The sequence below is a fragment of the Gigantopelta aegis genome, chromosome 3 (assembly GCF_016097555.1).
Source record: "Gigantopelta aegis isolate Gae_Host chromosome 3, Gae_host_genome, whole genome shotgun sequence".
NCBI lineage: Eukaryota > Metazoa > Mollusca > Gastropoda > Neomphalida > Peltospiridae > Gigantopelta > Gigantopelta aegis.
This window is the reverse complement of record NC_054701.1, coordinates 48793192-48820038: the sequence shown is the minus strand read 5'-3', so window position 1 is coordinate 48820038 and position 26847 is coordinate 48793192. Positions and strand designations below refer to the sequence as shown.

The 26847-nt window shown below is 33.9% G+C and overlaps 1 protein-coding gene across 2 annotated transcripts in view; it reads left to right on the top strand.

Moving 5' to 3' along the window:
* Positions 1–26847, top strand: part of LOC121368163 (E3 ubiquitin-protein ligase HUWE1-like) — a 97033-nt gene that overhangs the window by 39525 nt on the left and 30661 nt on the right. For both annotated transcript variants that reach the window (XM_041492776.1, XM_041492775.1), the window contains exons 30-52: positions 10303–10460; positions 11121–11243; positions 11525–11698; positions 12717–12827; positions 13261–13356; positions 14181–14295; positions 15143–15267; positions 15417–15554; positions 16139–16257; positions 16709–16796; positions 17672–17787; positions 18159–18210; positions 19018–19141; positions 19594–19690; positions 20035–20275; positions 20687–20879; positions 21015–21173; positions 22309–22457; positions 23048–23260; positions 23565–24129; positions 24671–24813; positions 25972–26065; positions 26595–26747. In XM_041492776.1, coding sequence (XP_041348710.1) covers positions 10303–10460; positions 11121–11243; positions 11525–11698; positions 12717–12827; positions 13261–13356; positions 14181–14295; positions 15143–15267; positions 15417–15554; positions 16139–16257; positions 16709–16796; positions 17672–17787; positions 18159–18210; positions 19018–19141; positions 19594–19690; positions 20035–20275; positions 20687–20879; positions 21015–21173; positions 22309–22457; positions 23048–23260; positions 23565–24129; positions 24671–24813; positions 25972–26065; positions 26595–26747 — 3546 coding nt within the window. The remainder of the gene's footprint in view (positions 1–10302; positions 10461–11120; positions 11244–11524; positions 11699–12716; positions 12828–13260; positions 13357–14180; positions 14296–15142; positions 15268–15416; positions 15555–16138; positions 16258–16708; positions 16797–17671; positions 17788–18158; positions 18211–19017; positions 19142–19593; positions 19691–20034; positions 20276–20686; positions 20880–21014; positions 21174–22308; positions 22458–23047; positions 23261–23564; positions 24130–24670; positions 24814–25971; positions 26066–26594; positions 26748–26847) is intronic.

The window sequence follows — 26847 nt, the reverse complement described above, 5'->3', positions numbered from 1 at the left end:
CTTTGTTAAGTACTGTCAAGTGATTTTTATAAATGGATTAATTGAAACAGTTTGAGAAATACAATCAGGTTTTACCTAGTCTCTGAAAAATAATTCTTTGCATCATTTTATTTTGTGAGTTGTTGCTTCCTTTTTTAACAACAGCTGTGTGGAGCTTGATCCTATGATTACGCGAAATTTATGGACCTATATGATCTATTTTTATTAAAAGTATGCAGGCATAAAAAATAATGGACCTGTGGTTATTCAATCTAATTAAAATTAGCTCCACTATTACATGTGGATCTAACAGCAGCCAGTTGGAGCTCATGTCCACCAATCAAAACCTTACTTGCAGAATCATGCCAGTGATTTAAAAATAATTTGAAAACATTCCAAATTATCCTGAGGGTATACGACATGCTTCGTGTGAATTACGAATGCCTTAAAACATGTTTTATTTTATAAAATAAATAATTTGTAATGTAAAAACTGAAGACTGATTTAGTTGGGTTTTTTTTAATAAATAAATACATAATTTTTAATGTAAAATTGAAGACTGATAACCCATCCCGTACGTATTGTAATGGTTCGCTGTACTGCGGCCACTAAAATAGACTCGCCCGATATTTTTAGAATTTGTATGTTCCCAAATAACGTTATAAAAGGTAAAGTGTGATTGGTCAATATTTAAATTATTATTTACAGACGAAATGTTACCTGAACATTGGAGACTACGCAATGTTGTTAGCAATCTGATTAAAATTAGTTCTACTGGTCTAAATAAGGCATTCGTAATTCACATGAAACATATCGTATACCCTCAGGATAATTCGGAATGTTTTCAAATTATTTTCAATTCACTGGCATGATTCTGCAAATAAGGTTTTGATTGGTGGACATGAGCTCCAACTGGCTGCTGTTAGATCCACATGTAATAGTGGAGCTAATTTCAATTAGATTGTGTGGTTATTAATAGCACAGTTGCCCCCAAACAACAATCCTGGGGGTGCTATGGTTATATTATACAGTAAAGAATAAAGAATACTATTTATAATAATAATAATAATAATGTGTGTGCAATATAATAATAACACTTTGGGGTTCTTGTTAGGGGTATCCATGATCGATAAGTCTATAGTTCATTGGTGGTCCCTTGTATATTTTTGTGTTTGTGCATATAATTTTTATGAATAAATTTTTTGTGTTTCAGTATAACAACAAATTATTTTCTTTTCTGTCCAAACTTGCCACATTAGTCTAGACCTCGCCATTTAAGGGGAGCTGTCACTTGTTTCCCATCACTCTATTGAAATACTTCATTTTAGACCCCTTTGGTATTTGACAAAATTTTATGGTGTCGATGTGGTAATATCTCAAATGGCTCACAATAATCTTAGGGAACAATTAATCACTCTCCTCAATTGCTTTCATGAGGAAGTTTGAAATTCGATTCATCTTTTTATACATTCCACTAAACATGTATCCTTTTATTTTCATCTTCATTATTACCTGTTACCGAGGATATAACATTTAGGAGTTTAAAAATTAATTGTGAATTTAGGACAATAATACTGAAATGAAGACAAGCATGTCCGAAATATATTGTATATTTTGATGAAACATTATCTAAAATAGATTTTTTTTTATTGTGTTGGCAAGTTCAAGAATTGGCATTGTATTAAGTTGCTTTTCCCAGTTAGTATGAATTGTTAGAAATTCACACCACCTTTCTGCAGTAATATGATATTTACTATTGATAAAGGGGCGGAACATAGCCCAGTAGTAAAGCCTTGGCTTGATGCGCGGTTGGTCTAAGATTGATCCCTGTCGGTGGACCCATTGGGCTATTTCTCATTCCAGCCAGTGCTCCACAACTGGTGTAACAAAGGCTGTGGTATATACTATCCTGTCTGTGGGATGGTGCATATAAAAGATACCTTGCTGCTTATTGAAAAGAGTAGCCCATGAAGTGGCGACAGTGGGTTTCCTCTCTCAATATCTGTGTGGTCCTTAACCATATGTCCAACGCAATATGACTGTAAATGAAATGTGTTGAGAGTGTCGTTAAATAAAACATTTTCTTCCTTACTATCGATAACACTAACTTGCATTTGATATCTGTACTGTTTTCCCTTTATGAATGTAAAAATAAATACTGCACATACGTTGACCAAGCCTCAGTTGTGAATTGTTGCACTCAGTGATGATGAAACAGACAAGCATATGTCTGAAATTACGTGAAAGAATATGTATTATCTGAGAGTTCAGAAACAGATGCAGAAGGCATGTATGCTGTACAAAAAGTAGCTATATAGTTAATTAGATTTGTTTGACAATACCATTCGAGCACATTTATTTATTCATCGGCTTTTGGATGTCTCTAATTAACATAAAGGATTCTTCAGCTGGAATAAGCCTCCACTGTGTACATTATTTTACCAGTATGCAAAATTTTATAACGAGCATCACTACTCAGATGTGTCTTGTCCACCATAATAAATTTTTTTTTAAATCCACTAGGCTAGATGTAGGTATTATTTTTCCGGTGACTGCCTCAACTTTGGAAGTTTAACGTTAAAGTTTTGCGTTTAGATGAGTTTCTCACAGACAATAAGTCCTAGGTCAGTGAGATTTGCTTTATAGTTGCATCTATGGAAGTTCATCACAGTGCACCAAAATGTTAGGTAGCCTAGATAATTAATTCTACTGTTCAAAGTCTTTACTTAGTGGCAAAAACAATACAAACATCCAACAAATGTGAATTATGAATATACTTAATAACATATTCTTAAAAAGGAGTTGACTAAAATAAAATACAACTTTATTTGCATGGTTTTATTTCATCCATTCTTTTCATCGCTCCATGATGATGAAACAGACAAGCATATGTCTTAATTATTTTGAAAGACATCTTTTTATCTGAGAGCTTGGTTAAGTACTGTCAAGCGATTTTTATAAATGGATTAATTGAAACAGTTTGAGAAATACAATCAGGTTTTACCTAGTCTCTGAAAAATAATTCTTTGCATCATTTTATTTTGTGAGTTGTTGCTTCCTTTTTTAACAACAGCTGTGTGGAGCTTGATCCTATGATTACGCGGAATTTATGGACCTATATGATCTATTTTTATTAAAAGTATGCAGGCATAAAAAACAATGGACCTGTGGTTATGCAATCTAATTAAAATTAGCTCCACTATTACATGTGGATCTAACAGCAGCCAGTTGGAGCTCATGTCCACCAATCAAAACCTTACTTGCAGAATCATGCCAGTGATTTAAAAATAATTTGAAAACAGTCCGAATTATCCTGAGGGTATACAACATGCTTCGTGTGAATTACGAATGCCTTAAAACATGTTTTATTTTATAAAATAAATAATTTGTAATGTAAAACTGAAGACTGATTTAGTTGGGGTTTTTTTTAATAAATAAATACATAATTTTTAATGTAAAATTGAAGACTGATAACCCATCCCGTACGTATTGGTATGGTTCACTGTACTGCGGCCACTAAAATAGACTCGCCCGATATTTTTAGAATTTGTATGCTCCCAAATAACGTTATAAAAGGCGAAGTGTGATTGGTCAATATTTAAATTATTATTTACAGACGAAATGTTACCTGAACATTGGAGAGTACGCAGTGTTGTTAGCAATCTGATTAAAATTAGTTCTACTGGTCTAAATAAGGCATACGTAATTCACATGAAACATATCGTATACCCTCAAGATAATTCGGAATGTTTTCAAATTATTTTCAATTCACTGGCATGATTCTGCAAGTAAGGTTTTGATTGGTGGACATGAGCTCCAACTGGCTGCTGTTAGATCCACATGTAATAGTGGAGCTAATTTTAATTAGATTGTGTGGTTATTAATAGCACAGTTGCCCCCAAACAACAATCCTGGGGGTGCTATGGTTATATTATACAATAAAGAATAAAGAATACTCTTTATTATAATAATAATAATGTGTGTGCAATATAATAATAACACTTTGGGGTTCTTGTTAGGGGTATCCATGATCGATAAGTTTATTTTGTGTGAGGGACAGGGTTTGTGGTAGTTGTCTGATTAAACTCATTCATTTCCATACATATGGAAAAGCGGCTGTACACTTGCCATTGTTTTCAAGATGTATTGAAGTAGGAAAAAATATCTAGTGGAAAGGAAATACCAAATGTGACATATGCTTTTAAGAATGGGCCTATGTTTATTATTGCAGAATACTCAATTCATTCTGATCCTCCCCACCACCTATTGCTCAGTGATGATGTAATATTGACAAGCATATGTCTTAAGTTCTTTGAAAGACAATTTCTTTATCTGAGAGCTTGTCAACATTTTGTGATTAATCATCGTATTTGATAAATATTCCAACCAGTGCACCACAACTGGGCAAAGGCCATTGTATGTGTTTTCCTGTCTGTGGGAAATTGCATATCTAAGATCCCTTGCTGCATTAGGAAAAATGTAGTGGGTTTCATCTTATGACTTCTAGTCAGAATTACCAAATGTTTGACATCCAGTAGCCGATGATTAATTAATCGGTGTGCTCTAGTGATGTTGTTAAACAAAACAAACTTAACTTTTGATAAATACATGCCGACAGTAGCTGGTTACGAAATAAGGGCTTCAAAATCATAAATTGTAAACTGATGACGAGTGTGTTCTGTATTGTCATTGGTTAATTGCATTCTTTTTCCGGGATCAAATGAAAATAACACCCGAAAAGCTAATGACGTCATTATCAAGTGATGTCATTAGCAATTGGAACAGGCCATGTTTACAGTTTAGGGGTCCACAGTTCGATTGTAACCAGGTATTTTTTCAAGAAATACCAAATATACAGTTAGTTCTGTAGAAAAACTATTCAGTTTAAAATGGACATAACTTTTTTAAAAGATATAATCTTAAGTACAGTAATATTTAAGAATTTATATATTGGGATTTTCAGACAATGTTATTGATTCACTAAAATGTTAACAAAAGCAGGTACATTGTACATAATGTTTACTTTGTTTTTGTTTTTTTTATCACAAAAGTGGTTGAATCATAGGTGTTAATCTGATCATGCATATTATAGTGTTATGCAAAAGGATAGAGTACGGTCATAAAACTATGCCCAGTATTTTCAAAATGTCTAGTGGAAAGGCCATACCACTGCTGTTTGATGTGTTTTTCATTTAATTTATTCACATGTGTATTTATGTGTAGAAGTAATTATAATTTGCATATGCTCATTTCATTATTATAATTTTTTCACCCATTGCTCAATGATGATGTAACATTGACAAGCATATGTCTTAAATATTTTGAAAGACAATTTCTTCATCTGAGAGCTTGTTATTCATTAACATCAACATTCTTGTATGTCTAATTTATATTTAAAGAGCACACAACTGATGCAAAATTTAGGTTCTGACATTTTTGTTAAATCTTGTATGGTCAACGAAGAACAGTTTTCGACTTTTTAGACATGTGGTAACCTGCTAACCTGAACAACATTCTCGACTTATTTCAAAACCTGGACCAAAATTATAAAATGTTTATGACTGTATAAAATATATTACATTTGAAGATTCCCTTTCCACTCCCTTCTGTATTTTTAAACATTTGATGTGTCTTTGTAGAGTCACCAATGTCTGAAAACCCCCAGTTTTACTTAGCCATCAAATGTGATCCCTATCTTAAAATCTATGAATCATTGTTATACTGACAAGCATATGTCGAATGACAATTACAGTTGATCATTGCTAAGATTAAAAAAACAAAAACTTTGATGATTGTGTTTCTCATATGATTTATTCTCATACTTGTAGCTTTAGCTACACATTTTTATAATGTGTATATGTGTATAAATTTGCATCATTCTTTTTTTTTTTTCCACCCACTGCTCAGTGATGATGTAACATTGACAAGCATATGTCTTAAGTGTTTTGAAAGACTATTTCTTCATCTGAGAGCTTGTTCACATTTTGTAATTAAGCACAGTAAGTGGTTAAGGAATAAAAACTTCATAATTATAATATATTTATGACTGTAAAATGATTTACTTTAAAGATAAAGATTACCTTTTCCCCAACATGCTGTTATCTTAAAAAAAAAAAATGTAATTTGGAAGAGTTTCCAATATTTATTAAAAAAAGTTTTTAACAGGCTAGCAAATGTCGTGCCCTATCTAAAAAATCTATGGATTATTATTAACCCGACTACAGGTAAGTTGTATCAGTGGCTTTTCCCTTTTGTTAAAGATGCAATCTTAAGTCCATAAATATTTAAGCATTTATATATCAGGATATTTATACAATCCTATTGATTCACTAAAATATTAATAAAAACAGCTATATTGTACACAATGTTCATGATTTAGCTGTTAATAATCACATATAACATATTGTTAAGCAAAGGAAATAGTTTGGCCATAAAAGAAAACCCCAGCATTTTCAAAAGGTCTGTTTAGTTAAGAAAATGAAAATCTTGATGTGTTTTTCATCTGATTTATTCCCATTGATTTAGCTATATTTATTTATGTCTGTAAGTAATTATTATTTGCATATGCTCATTTAAAAAAAAAAATTCACCCATTGCTCGATGATGATGTAACATTGACAAGCATATGTCTTAAATATTTTGAAAGACAATTTCTTCATCTGAGAGCTTGTTATCGACATGTTCGTACTTTGGATTGATGAGCTGATTTGTTAAATACATGAACATAATTGTGTTACTTTTCTGTAATACAAAATAGCACTAAGTATGTAGTATGGCTACAACTATTGAAATTTAAGAATTATTATTTTAATTTCATTTGTTTCGTATGGCGATTAGTGTTATACTGACAAGCATATATGTCTTTAATGTTTTGAAAGATATAATATGTTAATAAAAACAGGTACATTGTACATAATGTTCACTGTAGGGTTTTTTGTCACACAAATTGTTGAATTATAGGTGTTAATGTGATAACAGGTAACTTATTGTTACGCAAAAGAAATAATGTGGCTATAAACAAAACTAAAACATTTTCAAAAGGTCTAGTGGAAAGGCCTCTACAGTTAATTGTTGTTCAGGATTTAAAAAAAACTTTAGGTAAGGGAAGTGAACTCTTTTAATGTGCCCATATCCATTAGGTTCAAGCACACCCATCCCGGATTTGACCTGTAACTTCACCAGTGGCCAACTCCGGGATGGGGGGAAAAACTTCAATGATTGTGTTTCTCGTCTGATTTATTCTCATAGATTTAGCTATATGTTTTTATAAGATGTATAAATTTGCATATGCTTATTTTATTCTCATTTGTTTTCACTCATGGCTCTGTGATGATGTAATATTGACAAGCATATGTCTTAACAGTTTTGAAAGACAATTTCTTCATCTGAGAGCTTGTCCACATTTTGTGATTAGTCACCTGATTTGATAAATACATGAACATAACTTTGTTGCTTTTCTGTAATATGAAATGTAGTGTGGCTACAACTATTACAATATAACGATTATTAGCCATTTTGTCAGACCATTTTCATTTCATTCTTTTACCTCTCATTCTGGTAATATTTAGGTAACCAAAATGACCATTCTCAGCTTGTCAAAGCCTTGGCATCTTTAAGATTATAAGATGTTCATGATTGTATAAAAAAATATTCCATTTGAAAATTACCTTTCCACCACTTCTGTATTTTTATACATTTTAAGTAACTTTGAAGAGTTACCAATATCGGGGGGGGGGGGGGGGGGGGGGGGGGGGGGGGGGGGGGGATTTTATTTAGCCATCAAATGTCCCTATCTAAAAATCTTATGGATTATTATTAACTTGTCTGTACAGGTGTTGTATTAACAACTTTACCCCTTTCTTAATTATGCAATCTTTGAGTACATTTTCATTTGTTTTATTTGGTGACCATTGTTATACTGACAAGCATTCAGTATTTTGAAAGACAGTTACAGTTGATCATTGTTAATATTTTGAAGAAAAAAACCTGATTGTGTTTTTCATCTGATTTATTGTTTTTATAATGTGTATAAATGTGCATTATTCTTATTTTTTTCATTGCTCAGTGATGATGTAATATTGACAAGCATATGTCTTAACAGTTTTGAAAGACAATTTCTTCATCTGAGAGCTTGTCCACATTTTGTGATTACGTTGCTTTTCTGTAATATAAACTAGCACAAGTATGTAATGTGGCTACAACGATTACAATACAAAGATTATTAAGACAGTTTGTCAGACCATTTCCATTTCATTCTTTCACATTCATCTTTTTATGACATGGTAACCGCCTGGTAAACTGAACAAATGTTCTCGACTTATTTCCAAAATTATAAAATGTTCATGATTGTATAAAATATATTACATGTGAAATTACCTTTCCATCCCTTCTGTATTTTAAAATATTTTATGTGACTTTGAAGTCAATGGGGAGAAAACCCTCACCACTATCTAAAAATCTATGAAATATTATTAACTTGTCTGTACAGGTATGTTGTTTTAACAACTTTTCCCCTGTTTTTTTAATGAGGCAATCTTGAACACATTAATTAAAAGTTGATATCCAGTTTAATTCATAGGTTTCATATGGTGGTCGTCGTTATACTGACAAGCACAGGTCTTCAGTGTTTTGAAAGATATTTACAGTTGATCATTGTTAAGATTAAAAAAAAAAAAATTAAACTTTGATGATTGTGTTTTTTCTTCTGATTTATTTCCATAGATTTAGCTGTATGTATTTATAATGTGTATGAGTAATCATGATTGGCATATGCTCATTTCATTCTTATTTTTTCCACCTATCGCTCAGTGATGATGTAACATTGACAAGCATATGTCTTAAGTATTTTGAAAGACAAATTCTTCATCTGAGAGCTTGTTGTCAACATTTTGTGATTAATCACCTGATTTGGTAAATACATGAACATAATTGTGGTGCTTTCCGTAAGATATTACATAGCACACGGTTTATAGTATAGCTACTACTATTGATCAATTTAAGGGTTATTAACCTGTTCGTTAGTCCATTTTTATTTCATTCTTTTGCATTCAAATATGTTAATATTTATTCAAAGAATAAAATATTTAACTCCCTCCACCAATATTTAGAGTGAAACACTAAATCTAATAACTTAATAAATTATAATACTAACAGTAGCTAGTTTAAGAATTAAAACTTCTCCAAAAGTATCAAATGTTCATTATCATATAAAATATATTACTTTTGAAGATTTCCTTTGCCAGATGTTGTTTTCTTAAACATTTTATTTGACTTGCAAGAGATAACAATAATTGAAAAAAAAAAAAATCCTGGCCCACGAAGATACTCCCCTGTCTAAAAAGCTATGGATTATTATTAACCTCACTGATTATTGTTGACTAGGGGTCAAAATTATTATTTGCAGGCACCAAACAGACAAAAACACCCACAACTCTAAAAAAAACCCCAAAAAAACCTCTAGCTCGTAAATAATATCCAGTTTAATTAATTTCATTTGTTTCATGTGGTAATTGATATAAATCTGACAAGCATGTGTCTTTAGTGTTTTGAAAGATATTATATATCAGGATATTCGCACAATGTTATATTGTTTTATTAAAATGTTGATAAAAACAGTTATCAAAATATCGTACATCTGATGTTCACTGGGGTTTTTTTTTCGTCTCAAAAGTAATTTTATCATAGCTGATAATCTTATCAAATATAACATTTGTTAAATGCATTTTAGGAAATAGTATGGTCAGAAAAATCCCACCTACAGCATTTTCAAAAGGTCTTGTGGAAACAACAATTGACCATTGATGTGTTTATCATCTGATTTTTTCTGATAGATTTATCTGTATGTATTTATAATGTGTATGAGTAATCATTATTTACTTATATATATATATATATATATATATATTTATATGCTTATTTTATTATATATTTTTTCACCCATTGCTCAGTGATGATGTACATTGACAAGCATATGTCTTAAGTGTATTGAAAGACAATTTCTTCATCTGAGAGCTTGTTGTCCACATCGTCATATTTTGTGATTTGTTAAATATATGCACATAACTGTTGCTTTCCTGTAATCTATTAAATAGCATAAAGTATATAATGTGGCTTCAACTATTGAAAAATAAGGGTTAACCTGTTTGCCAGTCCAGTGAAGGTGGGAAGTAGCTGCCTAGTGTACTATTTGGTGGGAGTAGCCAAGTGTCAAAATAACATATGTTAAACACCAAATAGCTGTGGTTTAAAATGTGATGAGGCATTGTTAAAAATTCCTTTCCGTATTTTAAACTCGTCCCCTGAATTATGTGTTGTTTTTCACAGATGGTTCTGGAGAATTCCTGGATGCATGGCTTATGCTGGTGGAGAAGATGGTCAACCCTAAGACTGTTCTGGAGTCGAACCACACGCTACCGAGCAAGTCGACACAACCAGGCTTTACACCTTTCAGCCCAGTTCAGTACCTGATCAGTACACAGAAGGTGGGTGCTCGTACCACACAAATTCCTTTCACAGATTTCTGTCATTGTCATAATGACATTGGTACATCAGAATAAAAAGAAAAAAATTGAATGTGAATCGCTTGCTTTTGAATTTAACCTTGAGACTGTTGGATTAGTTTTTGATAAAAAAATATATTGAGGGGTACAAGGTTATCACTTTTGCTCGAGTATTTTCATTTTAAATTTTATACATAAAATAATATTCATATGTCAAGGTTAAATATAATTTGTGTGGGTTTTTCAAATGTTTAAAGTTTTTAAATGTTTCAAATCATGCAAAAAAGCACCCAAAATCAATATGGTTAAGCTCATTTGCATTTGTGGCCACATACCCAGTATTTATGGACATTATACCCAATTACTGTGTATTGTTGGTCACAATTTGTTTTGAAAACAAACTACAATTTATATCCCAATATTTCATAATTTTCATTGTTGGTAAAGTCAACTTTATTATCAGATTAGCTGTAACAATCGAGAGGTAATGGCAAGTTGTGAACAATTTGGAGAACAAACTTTCAGAATTACTTGACCTCATTAAATTTTTCTTCTACGCAACTTGCCTGTTTTTTTAAGAAATCTTAATGTATGACTTCTTGTGATATAAATTTTGGTATAGATTGTTTTGATTTTTAACAGGCTGCTTTTAATGCTGTGATGAACCTGTGGAACAAACAACCTCTGAAAGTGTACGGGAGTAGAATGTCTGAATCCATCCTAGCTATTCTGTGTCATATCATCAAAGGAGAAGGCATAATAAAGGTTTGTTGTATTTCCAATAATTTAATAAATAATGGACAGTATACAAGTTATCATTGCCGTTCAGAAACTGCTGTACAGTTATTAGTTACACAAATACATTTTAACTACCACCTTACCTTAGCTCTTTTTCATCCTTTATATGTGCCTATGACTAGACTAAAAAGATTCTTTTCCTTTTTTTTTAAGTAGAAAAAAAATATACCAAAGCTAAATATAACTTGTATAGATGAACCAAACTTTTTCTTTCTTTCATTAATGTCTTATTTTAAATGTTTTTGCAGGAGCAGTTAGCCAAGGAGAAAACTCTGGAAGTTGGTGATGGTGTTATTCCCACAGCACCCCCTTTAGTTGCACCAGTTGCCAACAACTTGATAGCTGCGTCTGTGGCTGCTGCGTCACCCATCTCTGTCCAGCAGAGACAGGAGCCCGAAGTGAATGAAGGATTCCTACAACATGTGAGTTATAAAATAGACATTTGAACCAAAATTTTAGCAAGATTAAAACTTACAAAGGACTAGGAATGTTAAATCGGTGGCTGTTAGGTGTCACACACATAATTTTCATGGTACCATTGTACACATGGGTCTGAAAAAAGACAGAGAAAACCAAATATCAGATAGTCTACAACTACATGTACTTCCAATCATAACAAGGAGTTATTTTTTAAAACATTTGTGACAAGGTGCCATGCATTTGAAATCGGCCATCCCTAATGATTCTCCCCTCCCCCCCCCCCCCCCCCCCCCCCCCCCCCCCCCCCCCCCCCCAAAAAAAAAAGGAAGGAAAAGGGGATCATGGAAAGCTTTGCTAGTGTTACTATATTTTAGAAAAATAAAAGAAAGTACTTCCTATTTTATTAATTTTTAAGTAATGCATTTTAGGTGTTGTACCGGCCTCGGTGGTGTCGTGGCAGGCCATCGGTCTACAGGCTGGTAGGTACTGGGTTCGGATCCCAGTCGAGGCATGGGATTTTTAATCGAGATACCGACTCCAAACCCTGAGTGAGTGCTCCGCAAGGCTCAATGGGTAGGTGTAAACCACTTGCACCGACCAGTGATCCATAACTGGTTCAACAAAGGCCATGGTTTGTGCTATCCTGCCTGTGGGAAGCGCAAATAAAAGATCCCTTGCTGCCTGTCGTAAAAAAGAGTAGCCTATGTGGCGACAGTGGGTTTCCTCTAAAAACAGTGTCAGAATGACCATATGTTTGACGTCCAATAGCCGATGATAAGATAAAAAAATCAATGTGCTCTAGTGGCGTCGTTAAATAAAACAAACTTTACTTTTAGGTGTTGTACAGCCTTGCTTTATGATTTCAGTGTCCAAAATATAATCTTTTGGATTTTAATTGTACTTAGCTATTGGTTAACATTTTGCTATAAGAAAAAGAAAAAAAATAGAAGAAAATTAATGTAAATGTTTTTCATGATCATGTATATTTTACTTAACTTCATCCTTGTTTTCTGTTTGTAGCTAATTGATATGGGTTTTAGCAGAGAACATGCCCTTGAAGCTTTGAGACATACAACGACGCTGGAACAAGCCACAGACTACATTCTGTACCATCCTCCTCCAGCCATACCGGTAAGCAGCTGTTAACATGCAGTTACTTCTTCAGTTATGGTTGTTCACCACTAGGTTAAATAACAATATAGTCTTGGATTTTCTGTCTGTTCATCAGACATTGGCTTGCAACCAGTTGGTTCAATAAACCAAGGCAGTTGGCAGTGCTGTGGAAATTGCTACAGTTTAAAAAAAAAATTGTGGAATTTATTTATTTAACTGCAAAACTGCCACTGAAAATGTTGTGGAGACTATTTTTTCCACGGCATATCTTTTGCTGTGGCAATTTTCTTGATTGCCAGGATCTATTAGTCTTATCATTAGTTCTGACATTTTTTTATCTTTGTTTCATAATCATTTTGTTATCTATGTGTGGGAATTGTCACTGATACGGAAACTTTTTGTGTGGACCCATTTTAGAAAAGGTGTTTACTTATTTCATTTTTTTTTGCAGCCAGTTGCACATGGTGTAGACATGACAGAAGAAGACCAAATGATGCGAGCCATTGCTATGTCATTGGGAGAGAATGTTGTAATGTCCACTGATCAGGTTTGTTTGCTTATTTCTTTATTTCTTAGCATCGTTTACTTTTCTGATAAAAGCGTTTTGTATTCTTCAGGGCTCACACTGAAATTAATTTTTGTTTAGCTAATCTTAGATATAGTATAGTATTTCCTTGAAAATGATTAAAATGTGGTTAAGTTAAGGAATCTTTTATTAGCCAAAGACTAAATGTTGTAGCCATAACAATTGGCTAATTTAGCAATGTACAGGGTAAGCCCTGATTCTCGTCTCCTACAAATGAATGTGACTAAGAATTTGCTCCATCTGTGATCTTTCATGAATTAATGTAGCTAGACTTATTCATTTTTCTTAAATCCAGAAAATACAAAATAACAAGTACATTAAGCAAATAATGTGAATTTACTATACAAAATAAAAGAAATATGTAACAGAGTTATGTAATGTCCTCATTGATAATCTTTTATTATTTATATGCTTCACAGAAAACCACTGACATCAACGTTTGTAGATATATGTTGTCTATGTCAGTTTCTTAAAATAATTTCACTAGGCCACATTGTTTACTTGCTTTTTTCTTGTGAAATACTTAGGATATTAAAGTCACTATCATTTCATATCCTGTTTATTTCACTCATGATATAAATCAGATATGAAACGGAAACTCATTTAATATCCTGAAGTTCTTAAGTAACATATCTCATGTTACTTTGTATAATATATTTGTTCTTTGGGGTATTATTTTCCTGTTATTTTTCTATTATATTTGTTATTTTCCCGAATATTTTCCTGTCATTTTGTATAATATTCATGTTGTTTTCTCTAATATTTTCCTGTTATTTTGAGTGTAGGAAGAACCGAAAAAGGAGCAAGAAGAGGAGCAAGAAAGCGAGACTGAGAAGCAGGAAACCGAGGAGCCTTTAGACAAGGAAGTGTTGGACACCTTCACAGACACAATGATACCAGGTTTTGTATCTCTTCTCTTTCTACTAAGAGGCCAGTGGTAAAGTGGACCCATTGGACTATTTCTCATTCCAGCAAGTGCACTACGATTGGTATATCAAAGGCTGTGGTATGTGCCATCCTGCCATCCTGTCTGTGGGATGGTACATGTAAAAGATCCCTTGCTACTAATGGAAAAATTTATCCGATTTACTCTTTAAGACTGTATGTCAAAATTAGCAAATGTTTGACATTAAATAGCTGATGATTAAAGAATCAATGTGTTCTAGAGGTGTCGTTAAACAAAACAAACTTTATATTTCTACTTAGTTGTGCTGCTAATCATGGTGTTTTTTTGCTGTGATAATTTTACTTGTAGTTGGTAGTGGGATGTAGCCGAGTGCTACAACTTCCATCTAAAATATAATAGGAACTGTTTGATTATTTCCCATGTGAACAATTTGTATATTAAAGCCGGTGCTCTGTGCATATGAAAAAGCTGATGCCCTGTGCATATACAAGAGCCGTTGCTGCTAATGGGAAGGATCAGCCTAAGATTTTAGATTAAGTGTGACAATTACAATATGTTAACTGCTATTCAATGATGTGACTAACAATTGTATGTAGAAGTAAAAGATTAAATTTGTCCAGACATTAAGCTGTTGTGAAATATAAAGCAAGAAGAATTTGATAAATATATTTATGAATTCAGCAAGTACATAATAGGTAATTTGTTGTATTTTATTTGAGGACAAACCAAATTTAGCTTTACTTTTTAAACAAAATTTGTCAAGATGTATTTCTGGGTTTTTTCCACATAAATCGTGGTATTAAAAATAATATAGATTATTAACGTTCTTTTTGTTTCCAGGCTGTATGAAACTGCTGGATACCCTGCCTGAAACGGTGTACAGAGTCTGTGATTTGATAGTAGTTGTTACTCAGCGAAATGGAAATAAATGGAGGAATAAGACACTTGCCACACTTGTGCATGAGGTAATTAAGTTTAGATGGTGTTTAGGATCTGTTGAAAATTAAAATGAATGTGTTTGAAAACTTTGTTGAGAATCTAAACGAATGTGGTTGAAAACTTTGTTATAACTTTATTTTTTTCTTTAAAAACTTAATTTAATTTTTGTTTGCAGATCAATATGTTGGGCCAGAATCTGTTGAAGAAAATGGATGATGAATCCGTGACTAAAGAATCTCTCGAGAAGCTGTTCAATGATCCAGAATGTGTCAAGTTTGCCACACGGTTGCATTTGCTTAGTCTCTTGTTTGAGGTTAGAACAAACTTGAATGTCCATCGATATCATTATATGGAAATAATTGAACATGTTTTTAACGTGTCCCAGTTTGGGATTTTCATACTATGTAGTTCCAACAGTTAACTGGTAAAGCACAAACCAAATTTTGTAAGGTGAAATGTTCGAGCTCTGTAAAGTTTTACGGTCGCACAAATCTATTTGTCGGTTATTATACAAAATGATGACCAAACCTTGCTGTTTAAGGAGAGCTATCACTCTCGCTCGTCATCACTCCCCTGAGACTAGTTAAAGGAGACTATGTTTTAGCTCTCATTAGCATGTGAATTTACATGGTATCAGTATGGTAATATCTTGAGTTCCCTATAATCTAAATTAGGGGAGCAATTAATGACTCCTCTCAATGTTTTTTATGTCGAGGTCTAGATTACCAGAGAGCAAATATTTGTCATACAGCTAACTGATTTTGATGCTTTAAATTTAAAAATATATTTTATATTATCTCCAAATATGCAAAAGCTAATGTATGGTTTAGCAGTTTTCCTTAAAATAGTTTTTCTTGGTTTACTCTGATTTTAATTTTAATCTCTTACGTTTCCCAGGAGATGATGATGTCTTGTGCAGAAGCGGTGGAGACAGAACAGTTGGTTGATCTGCTGATCCAAGTGGTACATGCCATGCAGGTGTCTTTAGCCCAGGTTAAAGATGCACCCACTCCCAAGTAAGAACACTTGTAGCTTCTGTTTGTCTTGTTACATCACATCCATATCCACTTATGGGGAAGCAGATCTTTTGTAAAGATGGCCCTCTCCATAAAGTAGGGATAATCAGGATTTTTTTTTTTGATTTTGGTAACACACTTTTTCTATTTTTAAATACATATATTGATGTAGGAATTTTGGATGGGTATCTTTCCAACAAAGAATGATTTTTTTTCATAATAATACTCCTTTAATAAATTGCTAGGTCAGTTAAAGAATGTTGTATTTACAAAGCATCATTGTTATATTTGTTTTCATGCTTAATTTAGAAATTGTAAAGATAAAATATTCTTGCAGTGACACAGTGAAATGTGCATTTTGTTGCAATTATGATATTTTAGCCATTTTGTACAAATAGAATAGATAACATTTTTAGTGATAAATAAAAGCATTTACACCTATTATTTTCAGATGGCTAGCCCCGTTGCTGTTGATGTTGGATCTATTTGAAAAAGTATCTGTGATATCCCAAAGGAAGATTCAAGCATTATCTGTTATTGTAAGTGGAGAGAAAGAAATATCGGGGGAAAAAAATCCATCTCTTGATATACATTTCCATTGACTTTCACAATTGTGGTTACTAGGTTCTGTTGCAATACCGGCTCCTAACTTGAGCAGGTTTCAGCATCTGAAGGTGTATGGTCAGTGCATTAATGTCTCTCTCACTAACCAACCGGCATCGGTGGCGTCGTGGCAGGCCATTGGTCTACAGGCTGGTAGGTACTGGTTTCGGATCCCAGTCGAGGCATGGGATTTTTAATCCAGATACCGACTCCAAACCCTGAGTGAGTGCTCCGCAAGGCTCAATGGGTAGGTGTAAACCACTTGCACCGACCAGTGATCCATAACTGGTTCAACAAAGGCCTTGGTTTGTGCTATCCTGCCTGTGGGAAGTGCAAATAAAAGATCCCTTGCTGCCAATCGGAAGAGTAGCCCATGTAATGGCGACAGCGGGTTTCCTCTCAAAATCTGTGTGGTCCTTAACCATATGTCTCACGCCATATAACCGTAAATAAAATGTGTTGAGTGCGTCGTTAAATAAAACACTTCTTTCTTCTTTCTTTCTCTCACTAACCATACAACTTAGCATTAAACCATGCTATGAGCATACAATGCACTGATATATTTTGATTGGTAAGGGGCCATACAACTTAGCTTTGACCCGTGTTACAAATGTGCAACACACAGGTATGTTCTGATTGGTAAAGGTGTATGTATGTCGTTACAGTATTAATAAATACAGATGACTTTTCATCACCATTAATTTATATATTTACATTTTAAAAATGTAAAGTTTCTATTTTCGTTCAGTTTAGGATTAAGTTTTCTCTGAGTGTTAGAACAAAGTATGAAAATGAGATGTTCTTATTTCAGAAAGACTGTCACACTTGGAAATGGTTTGACGACAGCAGTGGGCGATGGTGCAAATACAGCTTAAGTAATAACAAAACCATAGACGATGCCTTTAGAGCTGGGGAGACCAGCATCAGGTAATTGCAAATTGTAATCAGATTGTTTGTCCCTTAGGTAACATACATATTTACATCTGTAATAAATTGAAAGTGTAATTGTAATTTAGATTCTAAGGAAGATAAAGGTTGAATTCACAAAAGGTGAACTTACGTTTGTTTTAGATGCATTTTAGTCTTATCTGGTTTTGGGGGGGAATTTGGGGGTGGGATTAACTCTGTCGGTTGAGTGCTCGCTTTGAGGTGCTTGTGTCGCAGAATCGAGCCATCTCGGTGGATTCAATATGCCCAATATTTGTATGAATGTTGAGGTTTTGGCTTTGCTAGCTATCCCATTCTTAAATGAGCTTTTGTTTTTATCATATTTGGTAATATGCATTATTTCTCTCCAGATTTCAAGCTGGAAGAAGAAGGTATGCTGTTCAGTTTGGATCTATGGTGCAGGTATATTCTTTTGAAAAAACATTTTAGGTCTGTCATAAATAATTAAAACGATGTTTGCTTTAGAACTTCATTCATGTATTAAATCAAAATGTTGAAGTAGATAATTTAAGAAAATAGGTTTTTTTTAAATATTTGGGTTTATTCCTTAAAGAAAAAGAAGAAAAAAAAAAAAAAAAAAAAAAGACTGCATGTTTGAATTTGAATACCATTATGAAGCTATCTTTCATAACAGCTGTTTACACTGTTTTACTCATAACTTTTGAATTGTTAAATTCATCTTGATCGTCACCCAATAGCCAATTTTTTTTTTATTCTAGTGTGTCATTAAATGTTCATTCATTAATTCCTCATAATAGTTGACCCAGCTAGCAAGATTTTTAGTGCCCAACCTATCTATTATTTTTGTCTCTATCTTGTCTGTCCCACATATGTTCTTGAACTTTGTTTTTTACGGTGCTTTATGATATTGAGCTGGAAGTTTGTATATAGCTTTATCATGTACTGTTACATATCAAGTTTGACGTCTATGGCTATTTACGCATTTTTAACAGAGTTTTTACTTCTGAAATGAAGATTTGTTTTCCAGACTTCTTTTGAGCTGATATATTGTGCATAGCTTTATGAAGTACTGTTACCAATGAAGTTTGACTTTCATTGCTATTTACCCATTTTTCACAGGGTTATGGCCCTTGAACTTAGGAGATCAGAAAGGTGTTTGGGGCCCATTAGCAGTACTCTTAGAATCTTTGTTTTTCTATAATTTCTGTACAGAGTTATTTTTCAATATTAAACTTCCTTTATTGTTAGGTCAATGAAGAGACTGGTAACAGAAGACCTATTATGTTGTCACTTCAAACCGCTGAAGAAAAAGCACAAAAAGAAGATTTGAAAGATGCTATCAAAAATGAGACTGAGCTGGAGCCACCAAAAGGTAGGTTACTGATAAAAGTTTTTCCAATTTTTTGTTTTAAAAATGCAACACTATCATTTGATTGATCTTCATTTGCCAATTAATAAGCTAATGAGTGTCGCACAAAATATACATTTTCATGTTGTCAAGTGTATTCTTACCTAAAACCAAAATGAAGTGCATCAAAATGGCTTTCTGTATGAAATGGAATTCTGCTTGTGCTATGTTGACACATTTAAAAAAAAGTAATATGTATATATAAATCATGCTATATAGTTGCCCTCATTCTATATATTAATTTGCCTTTTAAAATGCACATAATTTAATTCACTCCCACTGGGAGTTGACAGATAACTGTTACCTTATTGTAATACTGTTGTAAATGGAGTTTTGACACAGACCGAAAATATTCTGTAAGCATTACATGTATACACTTACTGTTTTATGTGAATGTTTTGATATGACTTTTGCAGAGGACAAGATGGAGACAGAATGTGAAGATGAAAAAGCGAAAGCAGAACCAATTTTGGTGAATGGATTAAATGATGATCAAGTCACAACAGTCATAAGGTTAGTAACATGTACTTAATATTCTGCCATACTCTTGAAATATGGACATATGTAAAATTAATTGTATATGAAAAAAGTTGGGGGAAGGGGGGAAAGAGCAAGAGAAAAAGAGAAAGATGAGACAGAGAGACGGAAATACCAATGTAATGGATTTAATGAAAACCCCAAAGCCGCTAAATAATATGTAGAATTGATGAAAAGTGGTTGTTACTTTTGAAAAATCAATGAACCATATACCCCAAAATGATTAAATTGTTTTCTATGAAGGTGACTTTATTTTTTAAATTCATCCCTTTGTTTACTATGGAGACGCTTCATTTACTGTTGATGTTATTGTTATTTAGGTCGATAGTGTCCCTGATTGGGATTCCGGTGGACCCTGACACACTGCATGCCGCTCTCCGACTCACGCTGCGTGTCACCCGGGTACACAAGTATGCAGTGCTGTTTGCAGAGCTTGGGGGACCCAAACTGCTGTTGTCTCTCACACAAGTATCAGGATTCCAGGGCTTCATATCCTTGACAAACTTGATCTTCCGACACATCCTTGAAGAACCATCGTCACTCCGATATTGCATGGAAAAGGTAGATGGTGTAGTGTGTGTGTTATGGACTATATAACTGAAATGGAAAGGGATATCACCACAAATTGTTTATTAGTATTTCATCATGTTCTATGTGTGTTAAGTTCATTAGCTCATCCATTCGTCTGTTTGGGATTAGAATACAATTTATCAACCATTTGGTTAATATGTATGTAGTTAGTAAGTTGTGTATGAATTACTATTTAGTAAGACCTGTTTCATAACTCTTTCTCTAGTTAGGCTTGTAGTCCATTAAATGTAGTATTATGTTAAATAAAACTATAAAATGTTGAATGTTTAACATAGCAGGATTGAACGTAAACGGTTCTGTTACGGTGTTCTGTAAAATGTACAAGTGTATCTTCACATCTTTATTGTTGAATTTCTATCACTGTATTTGTCTGTCTTGTAGGTGATGAGAAGTGCATGCAGTGGAATTGGATCCAGCTTAAGCGGTGTGAACACAGGAAGTATTGGATCTAAGGAAATGCATTACATGTTCCGTGTGCTGGCCCCAGCTGCCTGCAGAAACTCTGAAATATTCTCTGAGGCTGCGAAGGAAACCCTTCAGATTGCTTTGCCACCTCCGAGCAAAATACTTAGAGGTAGGTCATTCATGAAAGTATTATACAGTATTATTTGAATGGAAGATTCCATTTTTGGGGTTAAATTATTTTCATTCCAAGAAGGCTTTAGAACGAAAGATTTACAATGTTAGTATTTTGATTTTGTTTTTTCAGATGAAGATGAAGCTCGGTACACTGGTCCCAATGCTCCCCAAATTCTAAAATGCTCCCCTACAAAACACATTGCCATCCTAATAAACCAGTCCATCAAAGATGTAGTGTATGATCTTCTTAATGCACTGATCGTCAAGGATACCTGCAAACAAGATGAAAGTAAGCAATTTATTTTTAATTTTTTTAGATAATTTTTTAAGGACCTAATACTTGTTGATACCAAATAAATTAAATAATAAATAAGTTTGTTTTGTTTAACGACACCACTAGAGCACATTGATTTATTAATCACCGGCTATTGGATGTCAAACATGGTAATTTTGACAGTCATAGAGAGGAAACCTGTTAACATTTGTCCATTAGTAGCAAGGGATCTTTTATATGCACCATCCCACAGACAGGATAGCACATACCACAGCCTTTGATATACCAGTCGTGGTGCACTGGCTGGAACGAGAAATGGCCCAATGGGCTCACTGACGGGGATTGATCCTAGACCGACCACGCATTAGGAGTGTGCTTTACCACTGGGCTACATCCTGCCCCCCTGAAATAAATTGAACCACAAACACACAGTCAGAAATTAAAGGTGCAATAATTCTATTAATTAGTGTTTTCCCTGGCTTGTTTTAGCATGGTGCAGCACCATGCCTCAGTAGTCTAGCACCATCTTGCCTTAATCAGCACCATGCTGCCCTGAGATTAAACAAGCTTTTATTTCACTAATTAATTCTAAAATTGCCTTTATAAAATACCCAAAAAGGTATTATTAATTAATAAAATAAGCCTTTTATATCTTTTGCCATTCATTTATTAAAGCAAGCACATAAATTACATTAATGTTTATTTCAATAAATTTTTGTGTATTTTTAATGTGAAAAAAAAAGTGCCCTGAAAATGGTGAAAATGCCCCAAAAGTGTGTGGTCTACAATGCCTTGCCAAATTTCCAAGGAAATCACTATTAATTTATCTCAGATGTCAAATCATACATCTGAAAAACATTTAGATCCTTCCAGAATTCTGGAGTTAGTTCCACCTTAAAAAGTCTTCCTGTTGTTTGATAAAAGAATCATAAACCCCTACTTTTTAAGATTGGACAATGTTTTTATTTTTTACTGTTTAACGGTCATTTTCATCTCGGATAATTGCCAAAGCTTAACAGAATACCTTGGTGTCAAATCTTTGATGCATTTTATATATATGTGTCATCCTTTTTGTCTGAAAATTTTATCATTTACAAAATATCTGGCATCAAACATAATCTCATGCATCTAATTTTTTTGTCCATGGCAGCAAATGGCTTTGAGTTAAAACAATCGCAAACACTTGCTGAAGCCATTCTGGAGGTGGTCAATGAGGTCAACCGTGAGCTAGGCGACAGAAACCAGGCACATGTTGTCAACCTAACCAGTTCATCACAACCTCATGAGGAAGATCCATTGGTAATTTTCCCACGATTGTAGAGAATACATTAGCAGAAAACAGTGGGAGAAGGGAACTTTTGGTGACTAGACGACTGAAAATTTATTACCAACTATTGTTTAATTTTTTTAAATTGTGTAGCGATCTCTGAAACTTGCATAGCAAATCGCGACACAATACTGAACAAAATTATCCTTGTGGGAGGTGGGGGTTGGGGATGGTGATGAAATTTTTTTTTCACTTAATAATTATTATGTTTGCAAGTTAACAGTTGTTACATTTCCTAGCTACTTATTTTAAATGTACACTTACACTTACATGTCAGCACCAGTTGAATTAATACTGACTGATGAATACAAGTAAATTTCAAGACATTTTCGTTATAAAAATTGCTAGAACACTTTGTTTATTGAAACATTCAAATACTGTCATTGTGGTATACTGTTACTATTGTCGTTGTGGTTATACTGTTACTATTGTCATTGTGGTATACAGTTAATATTGTCATTGTGGTATACTGTTACTATTGTCATTGTGGTATACTGTTACTATTATCGTTGTATACTGTTACTATTATCATTGTTGTATACTGTTATTATTGTCATTGCAGACGTCGACTGAAGTCACTACCAGTGGAGAGACCGATAGTGATAAAGAGCAGAAGGAACTAAAATCTGCTGAAGATAGTAAGAAATGGCGTCCTCTGTTGCCAAAGTCTGCTCTGTTGCGATTACTGTCTGAAGTGATAAAGTCCTATGGTAGCTGCACACACCTTATAACTCAACACACATACTATGCCGGCCAGTCAGAAATGGTTCCTGAGGTAAATTATACTGAACTTTCGTGAAAATAATTTATTTATTCTACTCCCCCCACCCACCCCTGATCATTTTCTATTAATGAAATAAATGTAGTGGGTTTCCTATCTAAAACTAATGTCAGCATTACCAAATGTTTAACATCCAATAGCCGATGATTAATTAATCAGTGTGATCTAGTGGTGTTGTTAAAAAAACCTTTTAACATTTTGTTTTGGCTATTAACTCTGTGTAAGCATTTGGATCTGAGAACATTTCAGATTTGTTTAATACCTATACACCAGTTTATTCTTTGATTTCTTTCAATAGGACTGCTCAGTTTTGGCCTTTGTCATGGACAACCTTCTGCATCAGAAACAGCCGACCGGAGACAAAGACTGTCCTGATTTGTCTCGTGTCTTTATTGCCAGTATTGCCTCGTGTAACTACTGCCCAGAGGCTCAGAACACTTTAGTGGTGGAAGTGAAAGGTGCACTGCAGCGAGCACTGATACTGCCTGAAAGTCAGGAAAAACACATGCGGGTCCAGGCTCTTACGGGAATTATCAGCACCATCATGGAAGCTTGTCCCAGCCCAGGGCAGGTGCAGAATCAGGTTTTTAAGGGTCAGCAGAGTATTATGAATAACATTGTCAAGATTCTCATTAAACGTGGCCTCGTCACTGACCTGGCCAGGATTCCTCACAGTATTGACTTGTCAAGCCCGTACATGGCAGCGACCATTAACTCTGCGTTGAAGCCCCTAGAGACGCTGTCTCGCAGTGTTAATCAACCCATGCAGAGCGTCGTGTCGAAGCCGAAGGAATCAGGCACCAAGGAAACAGCGTCAACAGATGTCGGAGGTACCACCGTCCCAGCAGAAACACCACTTGCAGGTACTGGGCAGTTAGAAAAACTCATCGAAGGGCATTTAAATAAGTTAGTTTGACAAAGATACAGGGATGAAATATTGCTTTATGTGTGAAGTTGACATTTTTAATATAAACTTCATATAGTGAGCTAATTTGTCTTATCTCCAAAGGTAGGCTTATGTTAAAATACAGCAAAATGCATCAACATTAATACGGCTATGATTGGGTTGGGGGAGATGGTGGGGGGTTAAAGAGCAGGGTAAGAGTTTTACAGTCTGTATTGTAACTGTCTCTTAGCAGTTTTTGATGATAAATCTGTTTTTATCCTCTTTTGGATGGTTAAAAAATACACACGCACGTGTACACAGTACACACAGACTCGGACATTATTTGTTTGGATAGTTCAATAATACACACACACAACACACACTCAAGAGACAGAGACATTGTTCTGTTTGTCTGCTTATATATGACCTCTTAAAGAACAAAGCAGGCAGCTCTTGTCATACATCTGGAATGGGTTACATATTACCGGTTTTCAACTGTACTTACTGTTTACTTCCAGATGCCAGTCAGAACCAGACCCAGGCTGATGTGTTGGAGAACATAGTGGCTATTGAAGATGTGTCTGACAGTCTGTATTTTGAAGAGCTTGAGGAAAGCTCATCCCATGATGCTGTTGAACCGGAGCTGGAGAGCCAACAACAGGTGTGTGTGGTTTTCACCAGGATCAAAGGGTCCGGTATTGACAGTGGTTACTGTGGCAGCACTCTGCCCATATATTTTCAGCTGAGATGAAAAACCTCATGATTTTCCAAGTATAGTGTAATAATATTTCAATGGTCTTATCATAACCATTGGGTTTGTTTGGGTTTGTTTGCTTTGTAGGAGTGGGGGGGTCTTGTTTTTATTTTTAAAAAACAAAATTAATTATAAGTTTAAAGATTGTTTTAAATGTTGGTATTGGGTCTTTCTTGGATGTAACACTTTACAACTGTGCATTCTGTGCTTATTGAACTATTGGTAAAAAAATTTATTAATATTGATCATCCTTTTTTTTATCCATTGTAGCCAATATATTTTTCATTAATTCATAGTGCTTCATTCATTCATTGAAGAAAAACTCACCATGATCTACTTTTTAAGACTGCACATACTTTGTGATGTCATTTTTATCTGTCTGCATTCTCAAAAAAAGATGTCTGTAAATAACAAGTTGTCAAATTATCACTAGTTTTTAAGATTTGTAGCAAATTTAATTATGCTTTGTAAATGCAGTTTTTAGCACTCTGACAAAAAATGATGAATTCTGACACTGTTAAAGGGACATTCTTGAGTTTGCTGCAACTTTTAAGGTGTTATCGACTAACAGAGCCTTATAAACGATTGTAATTACATATCAAACATATTTTTCTGCATAAAATATTAGTGCCTGTATATTAACGTGTTTCTGATCGTTCTAATATTTTTACTAGGTTAAATTTCATTTTATTTCCTAAAACATAATTTTTTCGTACATACAAAATTATTTGAAAACTGAATCCAGTTTGGGCTCCTCACAAATATTAAGACGACCAGAAACACATTGAATGTACAGACACTGATATTCTAAACAAGAAAATATATTTAATATGTTGTAAGTTTAATTGTAGAACATTTTTATTAGTGGGAAACATCTTACAATGCAGCAAACTCAGGAATGTCCCTTTAATGCCAATTTATTTAATTGTATGTCCAAGACTTGGTTCATCATAAAGACAATATTGGTTTGTTCATTCATAAGTGTAACATAATAAATTGATGAATGTTACAAATGGGCAGACTTACACCTATTAGTTAATTTCATTATTTTAATTTTGGCTGCAGAGTGAAAATCAGTTGGAGCAGGTGCTTGACACATTGTTACAAGCAGATGAAACAGGGGAATCACAGGTTCTCGGTGATGTGTCCATGAATGTGGGTAAGTCTTCATTCATTCATTCATTCATTCATTCTTTTTTGAGGATAGTACGTAGCCCAATGGTAAAGTGTTTGATGTACGGTTGGTTTAGGATCAGTCCTGGTTGATGGTCCCATTGGGCTATTTTTCATTCCAGCCAATGCTGTGGTATGTGCTATCCTGTCGTATGGGATGGTGCATATCAAAGATCCCTTACTATTAATGGATAAATGTGGTGGGTTTTCTCTCTAAGACCAAATGTTTGACAATCTGACAAATGACACTTACTTTTAAATATAGATTAGTTCAATAATTTTGGGACTAATTGCTTGCTCAGAATCTCAAGTGCAGAATGTTTTTAAAAAGTGAAAATCCCAACGGATACATTGCATGTTCATCAAAAAATATTTTGTGACATCATTAATGAAGAAACTTCACGCAAAAGAATTAACTGCTATTTGTATTTTTATTTCAGAAGCGAATACATGGAATAATTTGTTTTGAATTTTGGTAATGGTTGTTTTTGATCCATATATCTCTTGTTTTCTAGGAGATCCAGCTCCAGCATCGCAAGGCACTGGTGATTTCCAGGATGTCATCATAGACGTTGAGTTCGAGTCGGACGACATCGGACACCACGATGCGCAGATGGTCGCACATGAAATATCTGATGTAGAGGATGACACTGATGTTCATGTTGAGGGTTTGTCTTGGCTAGTCCTTCTCCTGTTGCTATTTCTTATTTAAATTTTGTCTGATTTACAGCAGCAAAAGGCTAAACAAATAAATAAAAACAAATTAAT